Source organism: Rhyacophila brunnea, unplaced genomic scaffold, assembly GCF_057557595.1.
Source record: "Rhyacophila brunnea isolate RB1 unplaced genomic scaffold, BYU_Rbru_1.0 scaffold_23, whole genome shotgun sequence".
In the NCBI taxonomy this organism is placed as follows: domain Eukaryota; kingdom Metazoa; phylum Arthropoda; class Insecta; order Trichoptera; family Rhyacophilidae; genus Rhyacophila; species Rhyacophila brunnea.
In genome coordinates, this window is record NW_028232893.1 from 26,911,823 (window position 1) to 26,933,318 (window position 21,496).

General features: G+C 34.9%; 1 protein-coding gene across 2 annotated transcripts in view; it reads right to left on the reverse strand.

Annotated features, from left to right (window-relative positions):
- The window catches only part of LOC147069781 (Fanconi anemia group J protein homolog), a 215,940-nt gene extending 202,518 nt beyond the window's left edge, over nt 1–13,422 (reverse strand). The window contains exons 1-3 of one of the 2 annotated variants that reach the window (XM_085950539.1): nt 13,229–13,422; nt 5,278–5,886; nt 4,628–4,739 (exon numbers count right to left, since the gene is read on the reverse strand). In XM_085950539.1, coding sequence (XP_085806665.1) covers nt 4,628–4,739; nt 5,278–5,850 — 685 coding nt within the window. In that variant the 5' untranslated portion in view covers nt 5,851–5,886; nt 13,229–13,422. The remainder of the gene's footprint in view (nt 1–4,627; nt 4,740–5,277; nt 5,887–13,228) is intronic. The other variant, XM_085950537.1, reaches the window with a different exon arrangement.
- Between the last annotated feature and the right edge of the window lie 8,074 nt (nt 13,423–21,496).

Below are 21,496 nucleotides of genomic sequence, written 5' to 3' on the forward strand. Positions count from 1 at the left end.
CTTTTTCTGTTCCGACCATGTCCGATCCTAATAAGATCATATGGGTTAGCAGTTAAGCTAAGTTTTTATTAGCAGATTTTGTTTTTACGAGAAATGGATGTCAGCGACTTGCTCAACCTATTACGTCCATACTCTGATTGACCCACAAATTGAAAAACAATATGTGTACTTGCCAGACCCAGGATTCGAACCTGGGACCCACGACCCCAGTAGCGAAGGGTGGATGTAGACTGTTAACATCCACCATAAATAGTGCACATTAAACTTTGTTAGTCATACGTATTTAGTTTTTATTGAACTACGACTACAATTTATAGATGGTGTTGGTTAGTTTAAAAAAAATCAATTAAACCCTGCCTAAACCAAACCTTAATAGTTTTGGTATACTTTGGGCGATACGACAAAATTTCGTACACTTTTTCATTCATACTTAATTGTTTTCGTTGTATTAAGAATACATACTACACATAATATTATTGTTAGTTTTTTTTTTAAATTCATTAAGTCCTGCCTAAACCAAACTATAATAAACAAATAATATTATTCTACGTATAAAATATCTAAAGTTATGTATGATTTAATTGCATAATTTTAGATATTTTACAGATGGACGAGTATTTTTTGAGTATTATTTATTATGGCTTGGTTAGACACGGCTTAATTGAATCTTATTAAAAGATAACCAACACCGTCTGTAAATTGTAGTCTTATTTAAATGAAAACAAATACGCATGACTGACAAAGTTTAGTGTGCACTATTTATGGTTGATCTTAACAGCCTACCTCTACCCTTCGCTCCTGCACCCACAAATATATAAAAAAAAAACCTCCACCATTCTCCACTGCACGACACTATAGGCCGACGCTTAAGCCATGCGGCCATCGTGGGTTTTTTCTCTCTAGGGTTATGTTAAACCATTGGCTTAATGCTCCAATAAACCACAGACACTCAATGACCTTAAAACCGGTATTCGTATCATTGGTGAAATAAGTGCTGATTTATGTGGGAAAGTGACAAAAAATTGGTGTACCCAAATCGGTGATCATTCATAATAATATTATGTAATCATTTTTAAATGTTAATGCCATGAATGCCACGAAAAAGGGCGTAACCCTCAGTTTTTTCAACATAGGTGTTATTGCATAATAACATTGTAAACGACTAAATACAAATTGTGTCCAAAGGATGTAAGCTGCAAATGCAGAATTATTATCTAAATTTAGCTAACAATAAAAAAAAGAAGGAAGTGACACGTGAAAAACAGCTTAACCATCAAATTCGTTGTTTTTTTAGGGATATAAAAACTAAATTATTAATTATCATGCATTTTAAGATGATGTTTATTCTACAACGTTTTTATTAGGTCGTATTTTTATTTGTCCGGTGGTTGTTTGTCCGGTACAAATCTTGCAATCGATTTTTAATTAACTTCCCGACTAGCTAGATATTTGAAACTTTTAGAATATATCAGAACACGATGTCAATTTATTTTTTTAATACTTTTAGCCATCTTTAAGTAGAATTGAATTGATTTTCAGTTAATTCTGTTTTGTATGAAAAGTTATTTCGGAAGAAATCCGTAATCCAATCCACTATTATTGGTTGCTAGGAATATATTAATATATACGTGCGTTACTATGGAAATCAATGAGTGTCAAAACGACATTTCAGTATTATTTCTATCAAATACATTTTTTTTAATCGTTTAAGCTAGTCAAGTCAAGTTTATATGATTCAACAGAAAATTTAAAAACGTTGTATATAAAAAGTTCTTTTTATCTTGTAATTACTTTATTTTAATTTTGACAGAAAACCATACCAAAAACGTTTTTGTGCCTCCTGTAAAATTTAATTTGTGTGGATTACACCCTTTTTCCTTTCCACTGTCGATATTGATATCTTATACTGTTTTGTTTTTATTTAAAATTAAAAATATATATTATACCTATCTCTCTTGATAATCCTTTATATTAGGGGTAAAGGTGTACCTACACATTTTCCGACTGTCTGTTTGCGCGCCGAAAATCGAACGTGTTTCCGCGCCATTTAAATTTGAATGGAATTAATAAGGGACGAATAATGGGAAATCTTTTCATAATGATACATTAAAATCAAATAACCATCATAGCAATACTGGCAATCGGTTGATCGCTATCGGCCGAAAGTCGTGTTCCTTATTTGGATCATATTATTCACCGGTGTCACGTGATGCGAGCGATACACAGCGCGCACAGAAAGTCTTCATCCAAAGACGTCGATGAAAACCTAATATGTGTAGACGTGCAGTTGTTTATTCATTTACTACTATTTTTTGTAGTTGTTGAAATAATTTTAATTTTTGATATGATTGAACCACAGAACAGATAATAAATAGAATACCGATAGGCAATATTCAATACGCCGCATGGTAAAGCAGGCTTTTGAATGTGTGAGTGTCCTACGAAAATAAAGCACGCATTATGCACGTGCAATAGTGTGTGTAATATACCAACATTAAATGAGCGTAAATGCATAAACCGAGAGCAGTTTTTAGTATTCGACGTAAAACGTATTCTTAACATGTGTGAAAGTTTAACCCGGATTCTTCCTTACTCGAGTCGGTTACCTGCAATCGCCTTACCCGTTGTGTATTTCAGTTCCCATTATTTCTGAGTTCCCTGGATTGAACATACATAATTTTGAAAACACGAGAAAATATATAATTTTTTTATTTTTATTATTTTCCTGATGTTCTTACCACAACAAAATAAATGGTTATTTATTGTCCGTGAGCATGCGGCGATTCCCCCTGTGACATGTGCAGAAACATACACTTCACTAACATTATTTTATACACATACTAATTGATTGTGATTGATAAAAAAATCAATCCCGAAGATTTCGGGATATATAATCATGTATGTAATTGACTTATTGGATGAACCTGCAATTATTATAGTTGAATATCATGACGTGTTAAAATCATCTCAAGTGATGTCACTTCACTTGCAGCTAACTTAATCAATTGACCAACGGTTCTTTTTTGCTTTAATTTCAAACCGTTATGCTCCATCTCTATGGATAAAGTTTTTTTTCGACATCTTTGGAAATACCCGACTATTTAAGAAACACCACCATGTACAGCGCTGTTTATTTTTAGAGGGATGGGGGTGTAGGACGGCAACCGTTTTCGCTCTAGACTTTTGATCGTTGGAACCATTTGTATGCAAATGACATCGAACCCGAATACTGGCAGTGGCTATAATAATAATTATAGGCGACAACACGAACCGATGAGCCGCGGAGCTTCCCACTTCGGGGCCCCTTGGCCCCCCTGGAGAACCCGAGGGGACACAATTTTAATGCTAAACTGACAAGTGACACATCTCGCGTGAGACGTCTCAGATGGGGTTGGTGAATTGGAAACATTGAGTTGTTGTAGTAGGTAGTTAGGTACCTACCCCAATTATTCATGACTCTTTTTGAAGTTAAACTTTTTACGCGCGTACACCGAATCAGCAGAGCAGGCGCGCTCACAAGGGGATAGGGCAGCGGTGGCCAACCTTTTGCATACCATGCGCCAATTTTTTCACAGACGAGTTCAGATGCGCCATACAACTCATGCACCTTTTCTACCTTCTTACGTTCATGGTTGGGGTTGGAAAATATGGATATGGGTAGGATCTGCTTCGCTTAAGGGAGGAAAAGGAATAACGCAATCACGCAACTAAATTAATTAATTTATGCCAGTTCAAAAAACACACGTTTATTGGAGCACCAATCTACAATAGTCAGAAATGATCTCTTGTACGAGAGGGTGAACGCTGTTGTGGACCCCGCTTATGGTGCTACAGCTGCCGGAGAGTCTTGTTTGGTGAAAATAATTCTGGACCGCAGTTGTTGGATGTAATGAGAGAGAGAGAGCTCTGCGCGGGATGGAGCACTGAAAGCTTTTGAGCGTTTGGATTTCGCTAGTCTTTCAATGTTTGGTGTTAAATTTGTTACTGAAAGCAGCAGAGAATTCTTCAAATTTGAATCAGTTATTCGCGACTTTGTTTTGCTTTCAATCAATTTCATAGATGAAAATGCTTGTTCACATCTGTATTTCGATCCAAAGCGACATATTATGTCACTTTTTCTAACAATTGTAAACTGTCAAAAAAATATGGGACGAACTGAGGAGTAAGAAGGCTGTACGACTTGAACTGAGAGCACTCAGGTGTTGAAAATATGAAGATGGATTCTTTTATGGTGCCTACTTCAAAATAATAAGTAGGTGCAAAGATGCAATGCGCCACGGGTTGGCCACCGCTGCCCCTATCCGATAGGGGTTTAAAAATAACTACAAATTATTTAATTAATGGAATATTACTTATTTACTGATTTTTCAACAGCTTTCTCAACGGGTCGGGCCTCTGATGTTGGTGCAGCCATCTGAGACATCTACAGCGCGGACTACACAAAAGGACGGTGGATCTATACCTAGTTGCCGTTACACCACACCGGTCAATGGGATTTATCGACAATATTCTCATCGATGTAGACGCAAATGGATTATATTAAATGATGCTTTCTAGATATAAATGAGTTAGTTAGTTAGTACATTATACAAAAATTTATCAAGTGAACACAAAATGTAGCACTTACCCTTCTCGTGTTTTTGCCAGGCCAAAGTTGCACAAAGCAGGGCGAGGGTTTTGCCAGAACCCGTTGGACTCTCGAGTAGACAGTTTTGTTCCTGCTTGATACCCTTTATGATCTAAAATAAGAAAAAATGGGAGAAAGATGATCGAGTCTGATTCGATGATAAAATTGTTAGTTTTATTTGAATAAAAACAATGAATATAGGTAGTTTATTACAGAATATACTATTGGGTGTTAATTCCACAGTGACATCTTTCTCATCACATAATGGTAATGGGTAATTTTCCATATCTGAACATTGCAGGAATAAACCTGTAATAGCCCTATTTTGTCTCTAAGCTGTCAAGCGTATTGCGTGCCGTGTGTTGAACTCAGCTTCAAAATGTCACATTCGAATTATTCAAAAGGTAAAACAGTAAGTAATATAACACATTTGGATGTTAATCTATTATATATCACATTATATTGGATATTATTATTATATTAGGCGTTATGTGCTTTGATTTACCATTTACAAGATGTGTGTCAGATACGGGATATTAAATATTTAGTTTTTTTAGCTCCCCGCACAATTTGTAAAAAGTCACTTACGGGATATTGACAATAGGACATCGATATGTTGTGTAAGTAACAAACTTCTACATATTACTGACCTCGTGCATCAGCGTCAACTGCGACCCGTACGGCTTCACCGGAAACTCCACTTGGACTCCAGCAATATATCTGACGTCGCCAGCTTTCGGGACTTCCACCTTCACCTCCTCCTTTTCCAATTTCTTCTTGTCGGCTTTCGAGAACTTCGTAAAAAGATTTGAGAATTTCCTAGGTTCTCTTTTCTTATTACTTGCGCCCGGGACGTTTGCTTTTGATGAACAGCTTTCGCATTCTGTCTCGTTATTCCTGTCCACTTTAGTCTTTCCCGGTGACCAATCATCGTCTGATATGCAAATGGTTGCTTGTGGAAGATTACTTGGACTTACACAGTCTCTTTTGGATAAGACTGCGCTGGTAAAGTCAACGTCATCTTTTGTCGTCACCAATATTGGACTGTCTGACTTTCGGTTACGATTTACTGTGGAGCTCTTCTGGTTCACGTTGTCTTGGGAAGAAATCAAGATTGGACTATTGCTGTCTCTGAATCCTAACTCTTCATTGTGTTTCTGCTCCAAGCTATCGTCAGACTCCAGCAGGATTGGACTGTCACAATAGCTTTTGTTTTCTGTCATTGTTTATTTTATTTGTCATGAAATTGAAGTTGAGAACTGGAAGAAAATGAAAATCATCAATATAATATTTGATTAAACGTATGCATGTGAGACGCTCACGATGGTCTGGCGGCTAGTATAGTGGGTCCCAGGCAGTGGTGAAGGGTGAAGGTAAGCCGTTAAAATCTGTCATAAACAGTGCACACTAAACATTGTCAGTCAAATATATTTGTTTTCACTGAACTAAGACTACAATATGTAGGTATAAGTGTTAGTTTTTAAAATTCAATTAAACCTGGCATTAAGCATGGCATTCATAAATTACAAAATAAGTTGTTTATTGTAATGAGCCGCCGGCGCTGGTAGGTCCCTACTGATTTCACAAAGCTTGGATTTTTACATGCAATTTGAACCATTTGCGTGGATACTTTTTCAATGTTGTCGGCGAAAACACCAATTAGGTACCTACTTAGACACTTAACTAGGGTCATAAACGTAATCCGATCCCGGCGGCATCGGTTTAGTTAACTTCCCGGTCGGATTTTATTGCTTAGGGTCGAAAATACCTACTCGGTATACCCTATAAGTAGCATGTTATAAAAGTGAATAATATAATATGTATGGAGAAAATCATAAACTAAAATGTCAACGAATGTTTCCTCATTCGCGAGACTCGCTATTTCCGTGATCGTAATAACCAAGTTCGACTGTATATTGATTGATACTGAGTTACATAGTATACATTATATTCGTACATATATATTCTGGCAACCTAAAACACTGGCCGAATTTCACCATCTGAGCCAATAGGCAGGAAACTTTTGTCAATTGAGATTTATATGTCTCACTATGATTGAGATTAATACAAAAGGTATCAGGTGTGACGCTACGAAGTTGTGCTATGGGGTTGATTTAATACACCCCTATACGTCAAGGGTTGTTTTACAGTTTTTCACATCTGAGAATAAATATATTTTAAGAGGGTAATTGGGTACCTACGAACTTAACCCATTGGGACCACATACTCGTTGAAGAAACAACATGCATTTTAAACAATCGTGGGAAGGGTGCAATTTATCCATAATATACCTATTCCTATTTGAATTAAAAACCTTTTTTATTATTAAGGATATATCATATCAGTGGCGAAGGGTGGAGGTAGGCTGTTAAGATCAGCCATAGATAGTGTATACAAAACTTTGTCAGTCATACGTATTTGTTTTCATTGAAATAGGTATACAATTTTATTACGTACAAACGTTGTTGGTTAGTTTTTAAAATTCAATTAAATCCTGGGAAACTAAGTCATAATAAATAATAGTCAAAAAATACTCGTCCATCTATAAAATATCTAAAATCATGCAATTATATCATACATAACTTCGGATATTTTATAGATAGAATAACATTTTTTATCTATTATAGTTTGGTTTAGGCAGGATTTTAAAATTGAATTTATATACATAAAAAATGAATGAATGAAAAAAATTAATGAAAGAATGAATGAAAGAACATAAATGCTATAATGGTTTGGTGTAAGCAGGGTTTAATTGATTAATTAACTAATACCATCTGTGAATTGTAGTCTTAGTTCAATAAAAACAAATACGTATGACTAACAAAGTTTAATGTGCACTATTTATGTCGGATCTTAACAGCCTACCTCCACCCTTCGCTACTGGATCATATTATATCTAATGCAGTGATGAGCAACCGGCCACCTGTGTTATTTTCTATGGTCCGGAAATGATTTTTTGTGTCGTCTTCTATCTAGGCTTGGCAACGAACTTGCAGTAGGTAACATTTCCCATCTCTTATCAAAATTGCGTAACCAAGAGAATTGCTTTCTACCTACGCTTCTGCTGCCCTCTACCTTCGCCTGCATTATGAATTGGAGGAACTCCCATTGAGAAAATATGGACGAAGTAGGTTGGAGCTTTTATATGCTTGAAAGTAGCTCAACGCTTCTCTCCCTAAACTCCAAAAGGGCACTTCAAACTTTTCTTTTAGCACTAAGGTGCATGGTTGTTACGTCAGTCCTGTGCATCTTCGTTACGGGATAGGGAAATGTGGCACTAAAATCTTTTCATTCCGAAAACACGTTTATAGAGTCATGGAAGGCGGCCGTGCACAAATCGCGGCTGCATATATATGACAGGTGGAGATGTGGTAACTCAAATCAGGTCCTTCCAATAAACGTAAATTTAAAAAAAAAGTGAATAAGTAGGTATTGTAGCGGTGTGATTTCGAAAAGAGAGCCATAGATGGCGTTGCCTATTGACTGGACGCCGCAAGCGCTATGTAGACGGATGAGAATCTCTATGTTAACTCCGTAATTTTTATCTCTCACAGTCTTACAGCCAGTCAGCTTAGTCTGATTAGCTTTGACCCTTTTGATCATACAGGTCTTCTATTTTGAAACTAAGCACCTTACACTATCGAGATTCGTTTCTAGCGATAAGTATCGTTTCTAGTTGTCAAATGTGATACCTACCTGAACTGAACTAATCATTTGGCAAGTTCATTTAGTTATTCGCTCGAGAGAGTCATGTTTACCTTGTTAATCTATTTTCGTGTACCGTTTAAAGTATTGTTATTATTGATTAAATCTCTGTGAACTCTGATGAATAAATACTAAACCGGAAGTGTTTCTATTTTATAAATAAAAACATACTATAGTATCTAATTTTTCCACTTGGCTATATCTATAGTAACTCACTTCGTCCTATAACATTATAATCCGTATTTATTGCAAAGGACACACTCTATAGTGGAATAAAATCATCTTACACATAAGGATTTCACCGGTAAAGCGTTGAAAATGGCTGAGATAAATTTATATTAGGCCAAGATAAACTACTGAGCAGTGTGAAGAAGCACTTTAATCTGCAATAAAAAAGGTTTCAACCCCTGCTGACGATAAAAAAGAGAAGACAATAAAAGAATTGGCCTAGATTCCTTGAACGGGACCTGATAATATACTACACATATTATATATGTACATCTGTATCCATAAGATATTAGAAAGTGAAAATTAGAGATGGGAAAACTGGTCGATTTTGAAGACTAAGGCCATCCTCCCACGGCGCAACTTATGTCCGTCGAAACTGAAACTAAAATTCCAGCCAGTATCTAGCTAATGTATTTCAATGGCGGCTCGCTGACGGGGGAATGGGACGATTTGGCACCGCGAACTGGCCTCCGCCGATTGGCCTCCGGTAATTGGCCGCCGGTACAATCGGACGCCGGCCCAATTGGACGCCGCACAGTTGAATTAAATGCGCAAAGGAATAGACGTACGTTACGATTTGTTGGAGTAAATAAGCAAGTCAGTTTAATATGCTTCTATCTTCTCAGTAGTTGTACCTTATACATTTCGCGCTTGACACATTTTTAATATAGATTAAGAATAATTATTATGCCTTATGATGTTTATTAAAAGAAAATAATTCTTGCCTAGCTAAAACTTAAAGATGTGCATAATCAATTAATTTATTGTCTATTCATGGGTACTTATTTATATTTACAACAAATATTAAAAATAATGTTAGATGTTAGAATGAAAATTACATTATATTTCAGCGTTTTATCGACTTAATATTATAATAATGCTTAAACATGTATATTATTATGCATAAATGCGTATTTTAAGATAGTATGAAATTACAAACAAAATATTAAGTAAGTTATCTGCTAAGTATAAATGTTTCAGTAGTTTGATTGATAAACAATTTAGGTACTGGGTGCCCGACGAAATCCCGAAGGCCGAAATCCCAAATGGCCGAAATCCCGAAAAATAAAAAAATGCAAACATCAATAATTGCGCAATTTTTGCAAAAGAGACAAAAACCCATTTTTTGTGGAAATATAAAAAAATGTTAAATACAAACATCAATAATTGCGCAATCGTGAGCGCAATTTTTGTAAGAGAGACAAATCCCATTTTTGCGGAAAATGGGTTTTTCCGATTACGCAATTTTTTTCAGGAGAGACCATTTTGTATAACGAATGAATTTTGTGTCTCTTGCAAAAATTGCGCAATTCACGATTGCGCAATTATTAATGTTCGTATTTTACATTTTTTTTATATTTCCACAAAAAATGGGTTTTTGTGTCTCTTGAAAAAATTGCGCAATTATTGATGTTTGTATTTTTTTTATTTTTCGGGATTTCGGCCTTCGGGATTCCGGGCATTCGGGATTTCGGCCTTCGGGATTTCGTCCGGCACCCAGTACCTAAGTAGTTTATTAATCAAACTACTGAAACATTTATACTTAGCAGATAACTTACTTAATATTTTGTTTGTAATTTCATACTATCTTAAAATACGCATTTATGCATAATAATATACATGTTTAAGCTTTATTATAATATTTAGTCGATAAAACGCTGAAATATAATGTAATTTTCATTATAACATCTAACATTATTTTTAATATTTGTTGTAAATATAAATAAGTACCCATGAATAGACAATAAATTAATTGATTATGTACATCTTTAAGTTTTAGCGAGGCAAGAATTATTTTCTTTTAATAAACATCATAAGGCATAATAATTATTCTCAATCTATATTAAAAATGTGTCAAGCGCGAAATGTATAAGGTACAACTACTGAGAAGATAGAAGCATATTAAACAGACTTGCTTATTTACTCCAACAAATCGTAACGTACGTCTATTCCTTTGCGCATTTAATTCAACTGTGCGGCGTCCAATCCTCCCGGAGGCCAATTGGGTCGGCGTCGAATTGGGTCGGCGTCCAATTGGGCCGGCGTCCGATTGTACCGGCGGCCAATTACCGGAGGCCAGTTCGCGGTGCCAAATCGTCCTAGACCCTAGTAAGTATTATTGTGTAGCCATAAAAATAACTTTAAATTTATTTAGAAGATTTAATATTTATATTTAATAATGGCTGATGAAATGGGTATGGGCCAGAATGAACAATTTCTATACAAATGCAGTCATATTGTGGTACTTGAGGGGCATTAAGCCGCTCAAACCCGCTGGATAAACGGTACTCATCAAATTCAGTGGTTATACGTAACAGCGATGGAGATCGACAAGAGTGAAAGGAGCTAGGGAGACCATTACATGGCTGATGTTGATGATTGTTTATTAATAAAAACAAAACCTTAAGCTCTTGATGGAAAGATATAAAACTAAATAAAACATTAATCAATTAAATATCGTAGAAATAACAAGAAAAATCTCAGTTTCATTAACGTTATGTATAATTATTATTTCACAATATTGTGTATTGCTTACTTATATTTTGATAATTGATTTTATATTGTATATATTTTTTTTAATAGGTATCATGCAAATGCATGTCATGTGCAATGTGGGCATAAAGATAAATATCTGATCGACAAGTAACCTCATTAAAGGCACTTAAATATAGTACAAGCTTCGGTACATAAATGATAGATGTCAGTAATTTTTGTAGAGCCAAATACAGGAATTAAATGATATTCTCAGAACATATTGTAAAAGATCACGGTTCTTTGATGAGTTTGCATTTATCAACATCACCCAACATCTGCAATCGATTGGCAATGAAATTACAGACAAGGTTTCGCATATTTAATGGTTCAGAAGGAAAACGGAGTGCGGGAAGACTGCGACTTTGGTTTGACTTGCGAGTGCTAGAAATGATCGACTGGATAAGAGTAGCAAAGACTCGACTAAAGTTGAGGAGTCTGCTTGAGACGACCGAGGTCCACCACATTATGTAGTGCCAAAATAAAAAGAAAAAACTCTGAGCCAAAAGCAATGCAAATGAAAACTGATAAGCTTCAGTAGTTCAACGCTAGATGTCAGTGATTTTTGAATTACCAAATGAAGATGAATCTAACTGCTCTGTGTTTATCGTTTGGATTAAAACTATTAATCTGCCGTGTAATCTGTGGTGAAAAATTAGATATAGAATAATTGTACGTCTTAGAATTCTGCATCAAAAATCTATACAAAAGCGAGCGAATGGAGTCACCTTTATAACTGTTATTTTATTCTGCGTGTGCCACTCAACCAAACCCTTAGTCAGTTCGTCCAGATTAGAAAATAGTCTGCAATCTTAACTGTTGCACATTGAAACATATTGTGACATATGCTTTGTATTACTGATAAGGTATTAAATTCATAATAAGATCACTGAGAATTTGAAAGATCATTTTATTTTCATTAGTAATAAAATTATTGGTTCTTGTATATTTAGTTGAAGCCAGCGGCAAACAATTAATTTTGAAAATAGCCAATACACTGAATTATTTGTTAGGTGAGGTTAGTTTATCATTCTTGAATTCATGTATTTTGCCGAAATCGACTATAAAAATTGCCTCTGTTCCTGCCTGGCTTTCAGTAAACAGACTTGTACCAAATTATTTATACAATTGACTAAGTACTATAAACTAGGCATGTCCAACGCCTCGATTGCGATAATTATTTATTTAACCAGCTTACGTTTAAACTGTTTTCAAATTAACATCATGTGACCTAATCGTATCACTTGATTTGTATTGCACCATTCATGGCCTACCGCAGGAGTGAGAGAACTAAAAAATTTAAACCCCTGCGTTTAAACAAAGGCATATTTCCTCTTATCATCACGAAGTAGGCTTCTTTGCATAGTAGTTTAACCAATTTGAGAAGATGCAGTGAGATTCTTCATGTATGTTTCAACTTATTTGTGTGAATCTGTATTTTCGTTCCATCGTGATTGATTAGAACCTTTTTTATGAAGCACCAGATTTTATGGAGCAGGCCCTCACCCAGTACTCGCCCGATATCCAACAACTGATGACCGTAATGCACTCATGTGTGGTAGATCTTTCGATACTGGATATCACAGCCTGTATAAAGTTTGAAATGCTTGCTTGAAATATTTTTCATTTTTTTATTCCTTGGCTGACAACATACAGATAATATCCTCATACAGAAGTAGTTTCGGATATGTCATTGCCTTTTAAATAATATATAACATGGCAAGATGTTATGCACAAACGTTTTCAGCAGCTGTCAATCAAAGAAAAAACAGTCCAACGTTCACGTTTTGAGAGACTGAATATGCTTGCAATATGCAAGGCAAATTATATATGAATTTGACTAACACTTATTTTTGAAAATAGAACTACTGATTAGTAATAAATTCATTGTCATTTATTTTATCCTACCATAAAATTAAAACAATTGACTGTTATAGTTTCAAGTGATCTAAAAACAGTGTCGACTGAAAGAATATAATATGTTAGAAGTGTGTTTTTTTAAGACAAATTGTCGATAAAAGTTATTATATTTGATGCAAAATAACATAATGTTATCAGATTATCCACAAGGCTTACAAAACCAATTCGAGATAACGTAGAAAATGTCATATTTTGAAAAAGTTAGGTTATATTTACCTTTAAAATCGCCGTGGATTATCACCACTTTACGTAATATTTTATACACTTTGACTATTACGTCTTATAACATATGACGTTTACAGTTTATATAGCACAGATTTTATAAAAAATAAAGCTCAGACAATTCGTAAAATAAGGAATATCACATTGAGAAAAAACACTTGAACGACGACTGATGTTTGGTTTGATATTTATTTTGGGTGTTTGGCGCGCAACGGATGACGTTTCGAACATCGTGTGTTGCCACTACAACGTTTTAAAAACCATTTCATAAATTCATTAACTCTACAATGGCAATGTTATGTTAAATCAATGACTGTAAAATACACTTCATGAATTAAATTTAAATTAAAACATTGAAAAATGTACTTACATAATATATCAAAACGTCTCTAAAATGAAAATAAGTAAGAATCAATATATTTCATAAACATATTAAAAATTTGTTAAAAATACATACCTAGTAATATACAAAATCATTTGGTAAGTAGATATGTGAATAAATTTATTTAGTTAAAATCAAAATATTTGTGACAAATTTAATTATTATAATATTATTGTTACAATATTTTGTAAAATGTAAATTTAAAAGCTAAATAATTGAGTTTGTTAGAAGCAAAAAGGTTTCTCTTCATTTTTAAAAATGCACTACAGCCACTATGTTGTTCAAATTAAGACAAAAATAAGGTTTATATATTTTACAACGTTTTTATTAGCTCGTATTCTTGTTTGTCCGGTGGTTGTTTGTCCAGTACAAATCCTGCAATCCATTTTTAACTAACTTCCCGACAAGCTAGACATTTGAAACTTTTAGAATATACCAGAACACGGTGCCGATGCATTATTTTAATACTTTTAGCCAGGGCTTTTTTTTCCATTTAACGCGGTGGAACGGCGTTCCGGCACCTTTTTTCACGGTTTTATTTCAAAATCAATTAAACGAAAAAATATTTGCGCTTAAGTAATTACAATAATAATTCGTTAAAATGATAAAATAAGGTACAGGTGGAAGCCATTTTGAATGTTGGCGTGTTAGTGTTAGTGAAGTAACCGTATAGTTTAAATAGCAAACATGCGTATGTAACTAGCTTCATACGTATGCTGCGTATTATGATTTTGACAGTTTGACGTTTATCGCATGGCAGCATCTGCGTATATTGTTATTTACGTTTGTTTAGTCAGTTTGTGTTACGATTACGTGTTGTGCAACTATTTTATATATTATTTAGTGCAACCCCAAGTTTAAATATGAAAAAAAATTCCTGTTACTTCTCAACCACCGGCAGCGGCGCCGATTCCGCAAATAAAAAGCTCAAAACAGAAACGATGACAGAAGATATGGAAATATCGGTACATGTAGATGTTCCTGAATCATCTCTAGCTGATCTCGGGGATCAAGGTCGAACTCAAAACGATTGGCCAGACTGCTGGTCATTAGATCAAAAAAACGATTTTTGCTCAAAAAACGAATGGTTGAACGTACACAAAATGAAACTAGGCTGCACAATTTGCAGAAACGTTGGAACTCTTGGAACTGAAACGACAATGGGAATGAAAATATCCAAAGAATGGGCCAATAATGAAATCACGTATTCTGGGAAAGAGAGGAAGCTACAATTGGGGTCACTTCGAAAAAAAATTTTCGATCACAGAGGATCTATTGCACACAAAGCAGCGTTAAAAATCATTTCTGAAGCCAAAAAAAAGCAGATTGAAAATACTTTTTTAAAATCGTTATCTCGCGAAAAAGTAATAACAGCAAACATTTTTCGAACTGCATATAAAGTAGCTAAGGAAAATCAATCATTCAATATGTTTGAAAGTGAAATTAATCTCCAAGAACTAAATGGGATCGAAATGGGTCATATTCTCCATTCCACTAACGCATGTGTTAACATTGTAAATCATATATGTGATGAAATGAGAAAAAATGTTTTCAAAGAAATTGTTCAATCGAAAAATATAATTTCTTTGATAATTGATGAGTCTACCACCATAAGCCAAAAAACCACCCTCATTGTGTATGTTCGATGCTGTGTCGAAAGTGTTGGAATGAATTCACCAATTAATTTGTTTTTGGATTTGATTGAACTTAAAGACGTAACGGCAAAAGGAATATTTGAATCATTACTCCAATCTCTTGATTTATATGGGATGACAGAAGAATATTTAAAAAAATATTTAGTTTCGGTTGCATGCGACGGCGCTGCTGTGATGTTAGGTTCTAAAAATGGAGTGAAAAAATTGCTGACAGAAAAATTTCCTTCAATTATAGTTTGGCATTGTACTAATCACAGATTAGAATTATCAGTAAGTGATGTTGTAAAAAAAATTTCAGGGATCAATAGATTTAAATCATTTATTGATAAACTTTATGTTTTATACCACGCGTCGCCGAAAAATAATAGAGAGTTGCATTTATGTGCAGAATCACTAGGCGTTGAGGTACTGAAAATCGGAAGAGTTTTAAGTACCCGATGGGTGGCATCTAGTTTTCGTTCAGTTTCGGCTGTGTGGAATAATTATGAATCCCTTGTGCGTCATTTTGAAGAAGCGATGAATGACCCTACAAGAGATAAAAATGACAAGTGTACTTACAGTGGCTTAAAGAACAAAATAACATCAACAGCATTTTTATTGGATCTAGCATTGATGTGCGACGCTCTCCAAGAATTGTCGGAACTTAGTTTGGACCTACAAAATCGCAATGTGAACCTTTACATTGCAAATCGAAAAATAAATGAACTCGTTCAAGTTTTTGAAGAAAGAAAACAGAATTTTGGACCCTATTATAAATGTGCTGCAGCTGCTATAAGCAATCTGCATTTTCGTGGAGTTTTACTTCACGAAAAAGTTTCTAAAAATGATCCTCCTATTGATCCGAAAATATTTTATTCCACGTTGAAAACGTCAATTGAAAAAAGGCTGCTAGATAATAAAGATGTTGAGTTTGCACTTTGGGCTCGCGTACTTGACCAAAAATATTGGCCTGAAGACATTGATAATCGGTTGACATTTGGAGAGATGGAAATTAGAAACATTTCGATCAGGCTACAACTAGATGAACGAGAAATGATTCGTGGATTTCGCGAATACATTCTCGAAAAGACATGTTCTGAAAAACTCTTGCGTTTGGTATATGCTCTGAATTCTATTCCCATTTCTTCAAGTGAATGTGAACGGGGGTTTTCGCAAATGAATCTTATTATTACCCCAACAAGAGCTTCGTTAAACACTAAAACAGTTTCGGCACTCTTGTTCATCAAACTCGTGGGACCACCCTTGACACTTTTCGATCCTTCAAAATATGTTGATAGGTGGTTACTTAAAGGAAGACATTCGGCCTTAGACTCTAACACTAAGAAAAGGAATCGAGATGATGTATCAGACGAGAATTGGAAAAAACTTTGGAAATCACTCTAAACTTTTATTCAAGTTCATAAATAAATACATTACATATATATTTACAATTATATTTTAAAGTTAGTCTTATTTAGTCTTATTTGTACAATATATTTCAAATATAATGTATGTATTTTATTGTTTCTGTAGCTTTGTTTTGACTAAAATAAAAAATTATCGTAAAAATCAACCTTTTTTTGTTCGCTTCGTGGCATAGCTCCTTTAAATTTCATTTAAGTGACATTTGAATATAATTTTATTTAGTAAAAAGCTTGACATGAAGTGAGTTCCGGCACCTTTTTTTTTTTTAAAAAAAGCCCTGCTTTTAGCCATCTTTAAGTAGAATTGAATTCATTTTCAGTTAATTCTGTTTTGAATGGAAAGTTATTTCAGAAAAATACGTAAAAAGTAAAAGACTATTATTGGTTGCTAAGGGGGTGGAACTAAATTATTAATATATACGTGCGTTACTATGGAAATAAAAATGAAATGTCAAATGACATTTCAGTATTCTATATTTGTTTGTTTATATGGACACCACTCGGCATTTGAAAGAGTCTCTGTCACTCACCAGTCTTCTTGCGTCATTCTAGGTCATGCCAGCATCCTGTATACAGCCTTCCAAGATTTCTTCAGGTGTCCCCAGCACGACGTGACTGAGCCCAACGTTGCTCTTCATTATCAGCGTAATGCAAGGCAGTTTGGTTCGCTTTCTTATCTCCTCCGGTCCGGGGGAAAAATATTATGTAGGTGAATGCAATAATCATGGCCCCCACATCCTGAAGCGGGCCCCCTACATATCGTCAAGCATAACGGCAGTGTGTTTCCAAATGGTGTACGCGGTAAAATTAATATTATTTAGTGTTTTTTTGTATATTTTAATACATCTATTTGAATTATGGAGTTGTCGGGTACCGATACACAATTAAAAATTGCATTATTCAACCACATAATTTTAAATAATAACATTATCGAATGAAAATAGCCCCGCATGCGACTTTTTTTACTATTAGAGCAAATTTGTGATGTGTGTTTAACTCACTTATTTTGTCGACTTGTCACGCCGGGCCCCCGCCTTGTGGGGGCCATGGCAATAATAATACGTATTCTTCTTCGTCAAGACATTACGACATGGCCCTCACATCATGAAGCGGGCCCCCAGGCTGGAATCGTTGGCGGCCCCCTACCTATCGCTAAAATTAAAGGCAGTGTGACGATCTACAGTGGTGTATTCCAAATAGTGTTCGAGATACAATTTAGGGTAGGTAAGTAGCTACTTTTTTTTGATTTTTCGTATTTTTTTAATACATCTACATATCGTTCGACAAACAGCAATAGGTATGTCCTAACCCACCAATTTGAATAAATAATTGATATTTTTATTGATTCGAGCTTATCTGTGTAAAGTTTTGATGAATAGTTTTCTTTTAAATAATAAAAAAAATAAAAAGAAATGTCATAATATTTGAATTCAGGACTCGAAATGGACTGGAGCGCACCGGAACGCCGTTGGGGTTGATACAATCCCCAAAATTATCGCTCTTTGTCTCGTGAAAAATATATTTTGACCGTCTGAGCTGGATAGATCATATAAAATAAAAATTAGATATTATCTATGTTGATATTTTCGTAATCATCATCAATAATTATCAAGCGCTCTGGTTCGTAAAATGTTCCATTTCGAACGCTATTTCAATATAAGACCAAAAGAGTCTTATAGTATCAAAAGTAGAACTGTCGCAAATATATCGAAATTTAACGAAGTATGCCAAATTATTCTTCTGACCATAATGTACGACTAGTAATAATAATATTCGAATCAAAATCATATCTGTGTGGTATAAAATTGTGATGGAAAATAGGGCTTGCTATCAGAATAATTGAACTGTTCAATACGTTGGAAACAAAAGTAGAACTGTTGAATTTGAATTGAATTTCTAATTTCTAAACGTAGAAACATATTTCATGCTATTATAACACTAAAAACCGCAACAAAACGTTTTTCGTCATTTTCTCGAAATGATGAATAACAAACAGATCTACTTTTGATACTATACGACTCAAAAGTAATTGCGATGATGTCGTATGCCTTCCAAGAGAGATGTACCTAGAACATTTACCTACGTATATTAAGTAGCACCTATTACAAAAATGTACATATTAAACTATTTACAGCTTCATCATACATTGCAGTATTTAATTTAAGTAATTCAATTCAATTCAATTTTTTTTTTTTTTTTTTACATATTGTGGACATTACAAATTATAAGTTTAAGACGTTCACAACATGACAAAAAAAGAGATAGATAGTATGTTATTAAACAGTAGAAATATGTACCTACAAAAATATTAATAATATAGGTACCTACATGGAAATACACCGGATGAATTAAGCAGACCCTATTTTAAAAATTTATAAAATAACGTCCACCTATACTCATCCTCACGTAGGTGGAATATATCAACACCCGAAGCAATTTCGTTGAACATAGTTATCGCCCTCCCAATTGCCATTACCAGTGGCAGGTTGGTTCTGCACCTTGGGAGAATAAACAACTGATGTTCTCTATTTCTAAGATAGTTATCAGGGACACACAGGTTAACACTGCCCAGAATGGCAGAGTTCTCATTTATACCTCGTATAAGTCGGAAAATATACGTAGCTAAGTAAAGATTTCTTCTAAATTGCAAACTGCAGTATGTAAGCATGCCTAAGAGAAAGTCACCGTAACATCCGAAAAGACCCGGGAAGTACGCATGACGAAGCCCAACATTTTAACCGCCTTGTTACAAATGGTAACTATATGGCGAATAAATGTCAGTTTACTCTCAAACGTAATGCCAAGATCCCTTACAGATGATATTCGTGACAGAACTCTACCATGCATCGAGTATTGGAAAAACAACGCTTTTGAGGCTCTGGTAAACGACAAAAGATTGCATTTATCAATATTGAATTCTAGTTTGTTACGCCTACCCCAATCTAATATATTATCTATATCAAGTTGGAGCTGACGACAATCGTCCAAGGTGACAACTTTCAAAAAGAGTTTCAAGTCATCAGCGAACAACAACCTACATACCTATATACCTACCTACAGTTTTTTGTGCCTTCTGTAGATAAATTGCAGTTTGTCGAACGCCGTGCTAAGTCAGGCTTCATTTTTGAAAAAAAAATATATTTTGAAAAAAACAATACAATAATGTTTAACGAAATACATAGTAATAATTCTATAAATAAGTAACGTAAATGGTTTCAATATGATTTGATTTCCCCCAATTTCCCCCAGTTACCATCTATCATTTCCGCACAAGAGTATTTGCAGCATTGAGACAAGTAGCAAAACGACACATCGACTTATGTTCCCAATAAAATAAAATAATGGGGTTATGCCAGCTTTATTTTCATTGCAAGAAGATAGCCTGTGTGATATCAGTACCTACCCGCCGAGGCAACGGCGCCCGGCCTCCCCCAATTCGACTGATACAATAAAATGAATTAATCCACCCCTCTTGTTCGGCGCTAAACGAGTGCGGAGGACATACGGGGTATATTGTACCAACGAAGACTGTATAGGAGAAAAAGTATGTCTTTCAGTGACACAGGAGTAGAATAAAAATATAAATATTACAAAATAATAAAATAAAAGTCGATCTTGGTATTGCGAGAAAGATGGGACCGACTGAATTAGCCACGTTCTATTTAACCATATAACCATTGATATACTACTGGATGAATCATATGCTTCTTAAAATGACGCCCAATTTTCAGCGACTCGGCCAGTGTTAAAACTTACTGTTTTAATATCAGCGGACTTAACTCGATATACGCTCACTTAATATTTGTCTCGAAAACGACCTGGCAATAATTATGAGTAACTCCGATATAGCTTGCATCTTACTCTAACTAATAGTCAGCGCATGACGACTTGCTCTGTCCGCTCAGACATAAATTTTTGGTAGCTTGCAATCTTTGGGTTGCAGACACCCTTAGGGTCACTATTCCAAGAACGCAAATTTAGTTTTACAGCCAGGGCAATACGGGTGAAATTCGGGAATCCATGCTAACGGTCTTAACGCATTATACCTACAAGGAAATATTATAAGACGATATTCGTAATATCTTCTTTTGTGGTACATTTTTAAAATGACACTTGTATGGGAACTCCTCATCTAGTATTATATCAATGCATAGAACATAAAAATCTGAAAACCATCGTAAAAATCCCCGAAACAAACATGGAATTCATTACAAAGTGCTGAGCCCCCGGCGCTGGTAGGTACCTACTGACTTCACACAGATCGGATTTTTTACACGCAATTTCAACCATATGCGTGGTTACTTTTTCAATGGTGTCGGTGAAAACACCAATTAGGTACTCAGACACTAATTAACTAGTGTCATAAACGTAATCCGATCCCGGCGGCATCGGTCTAGTTAACTGCCCGGTCGAATTTTATTGCTTAGGGTTGAAAATGTTGTTTTTAAACGATCGACATAACAGTTTTGCTCGGTATACACGAGAAGTAGCTCGTTATAATAGTGAATAAATGTATGGAGAAAATCATAAACTAAAATGTCAATGAATGTTTCCTCATTACATCCGAGATCTCACTATTTCCGTGAGCGTAATAACCAAGTTCGACTGTAAATTGCATTCCAAACCATGATTTAATATGATTTCATTGAGAAGTTATTAAATTTACTTGAGGTTGTATGTCAGTGCCAAGGGTGGAGGTAAGCTGTGGAGATCCGAGCTAAAAATCCAAAATGCAAACGACGTTGGTGATTTTTTTTAAATTTAATTAAAAGCTACTTAGACCAAACCATAATAGTAGAGATAGGCTGCGGAGATCCAACAA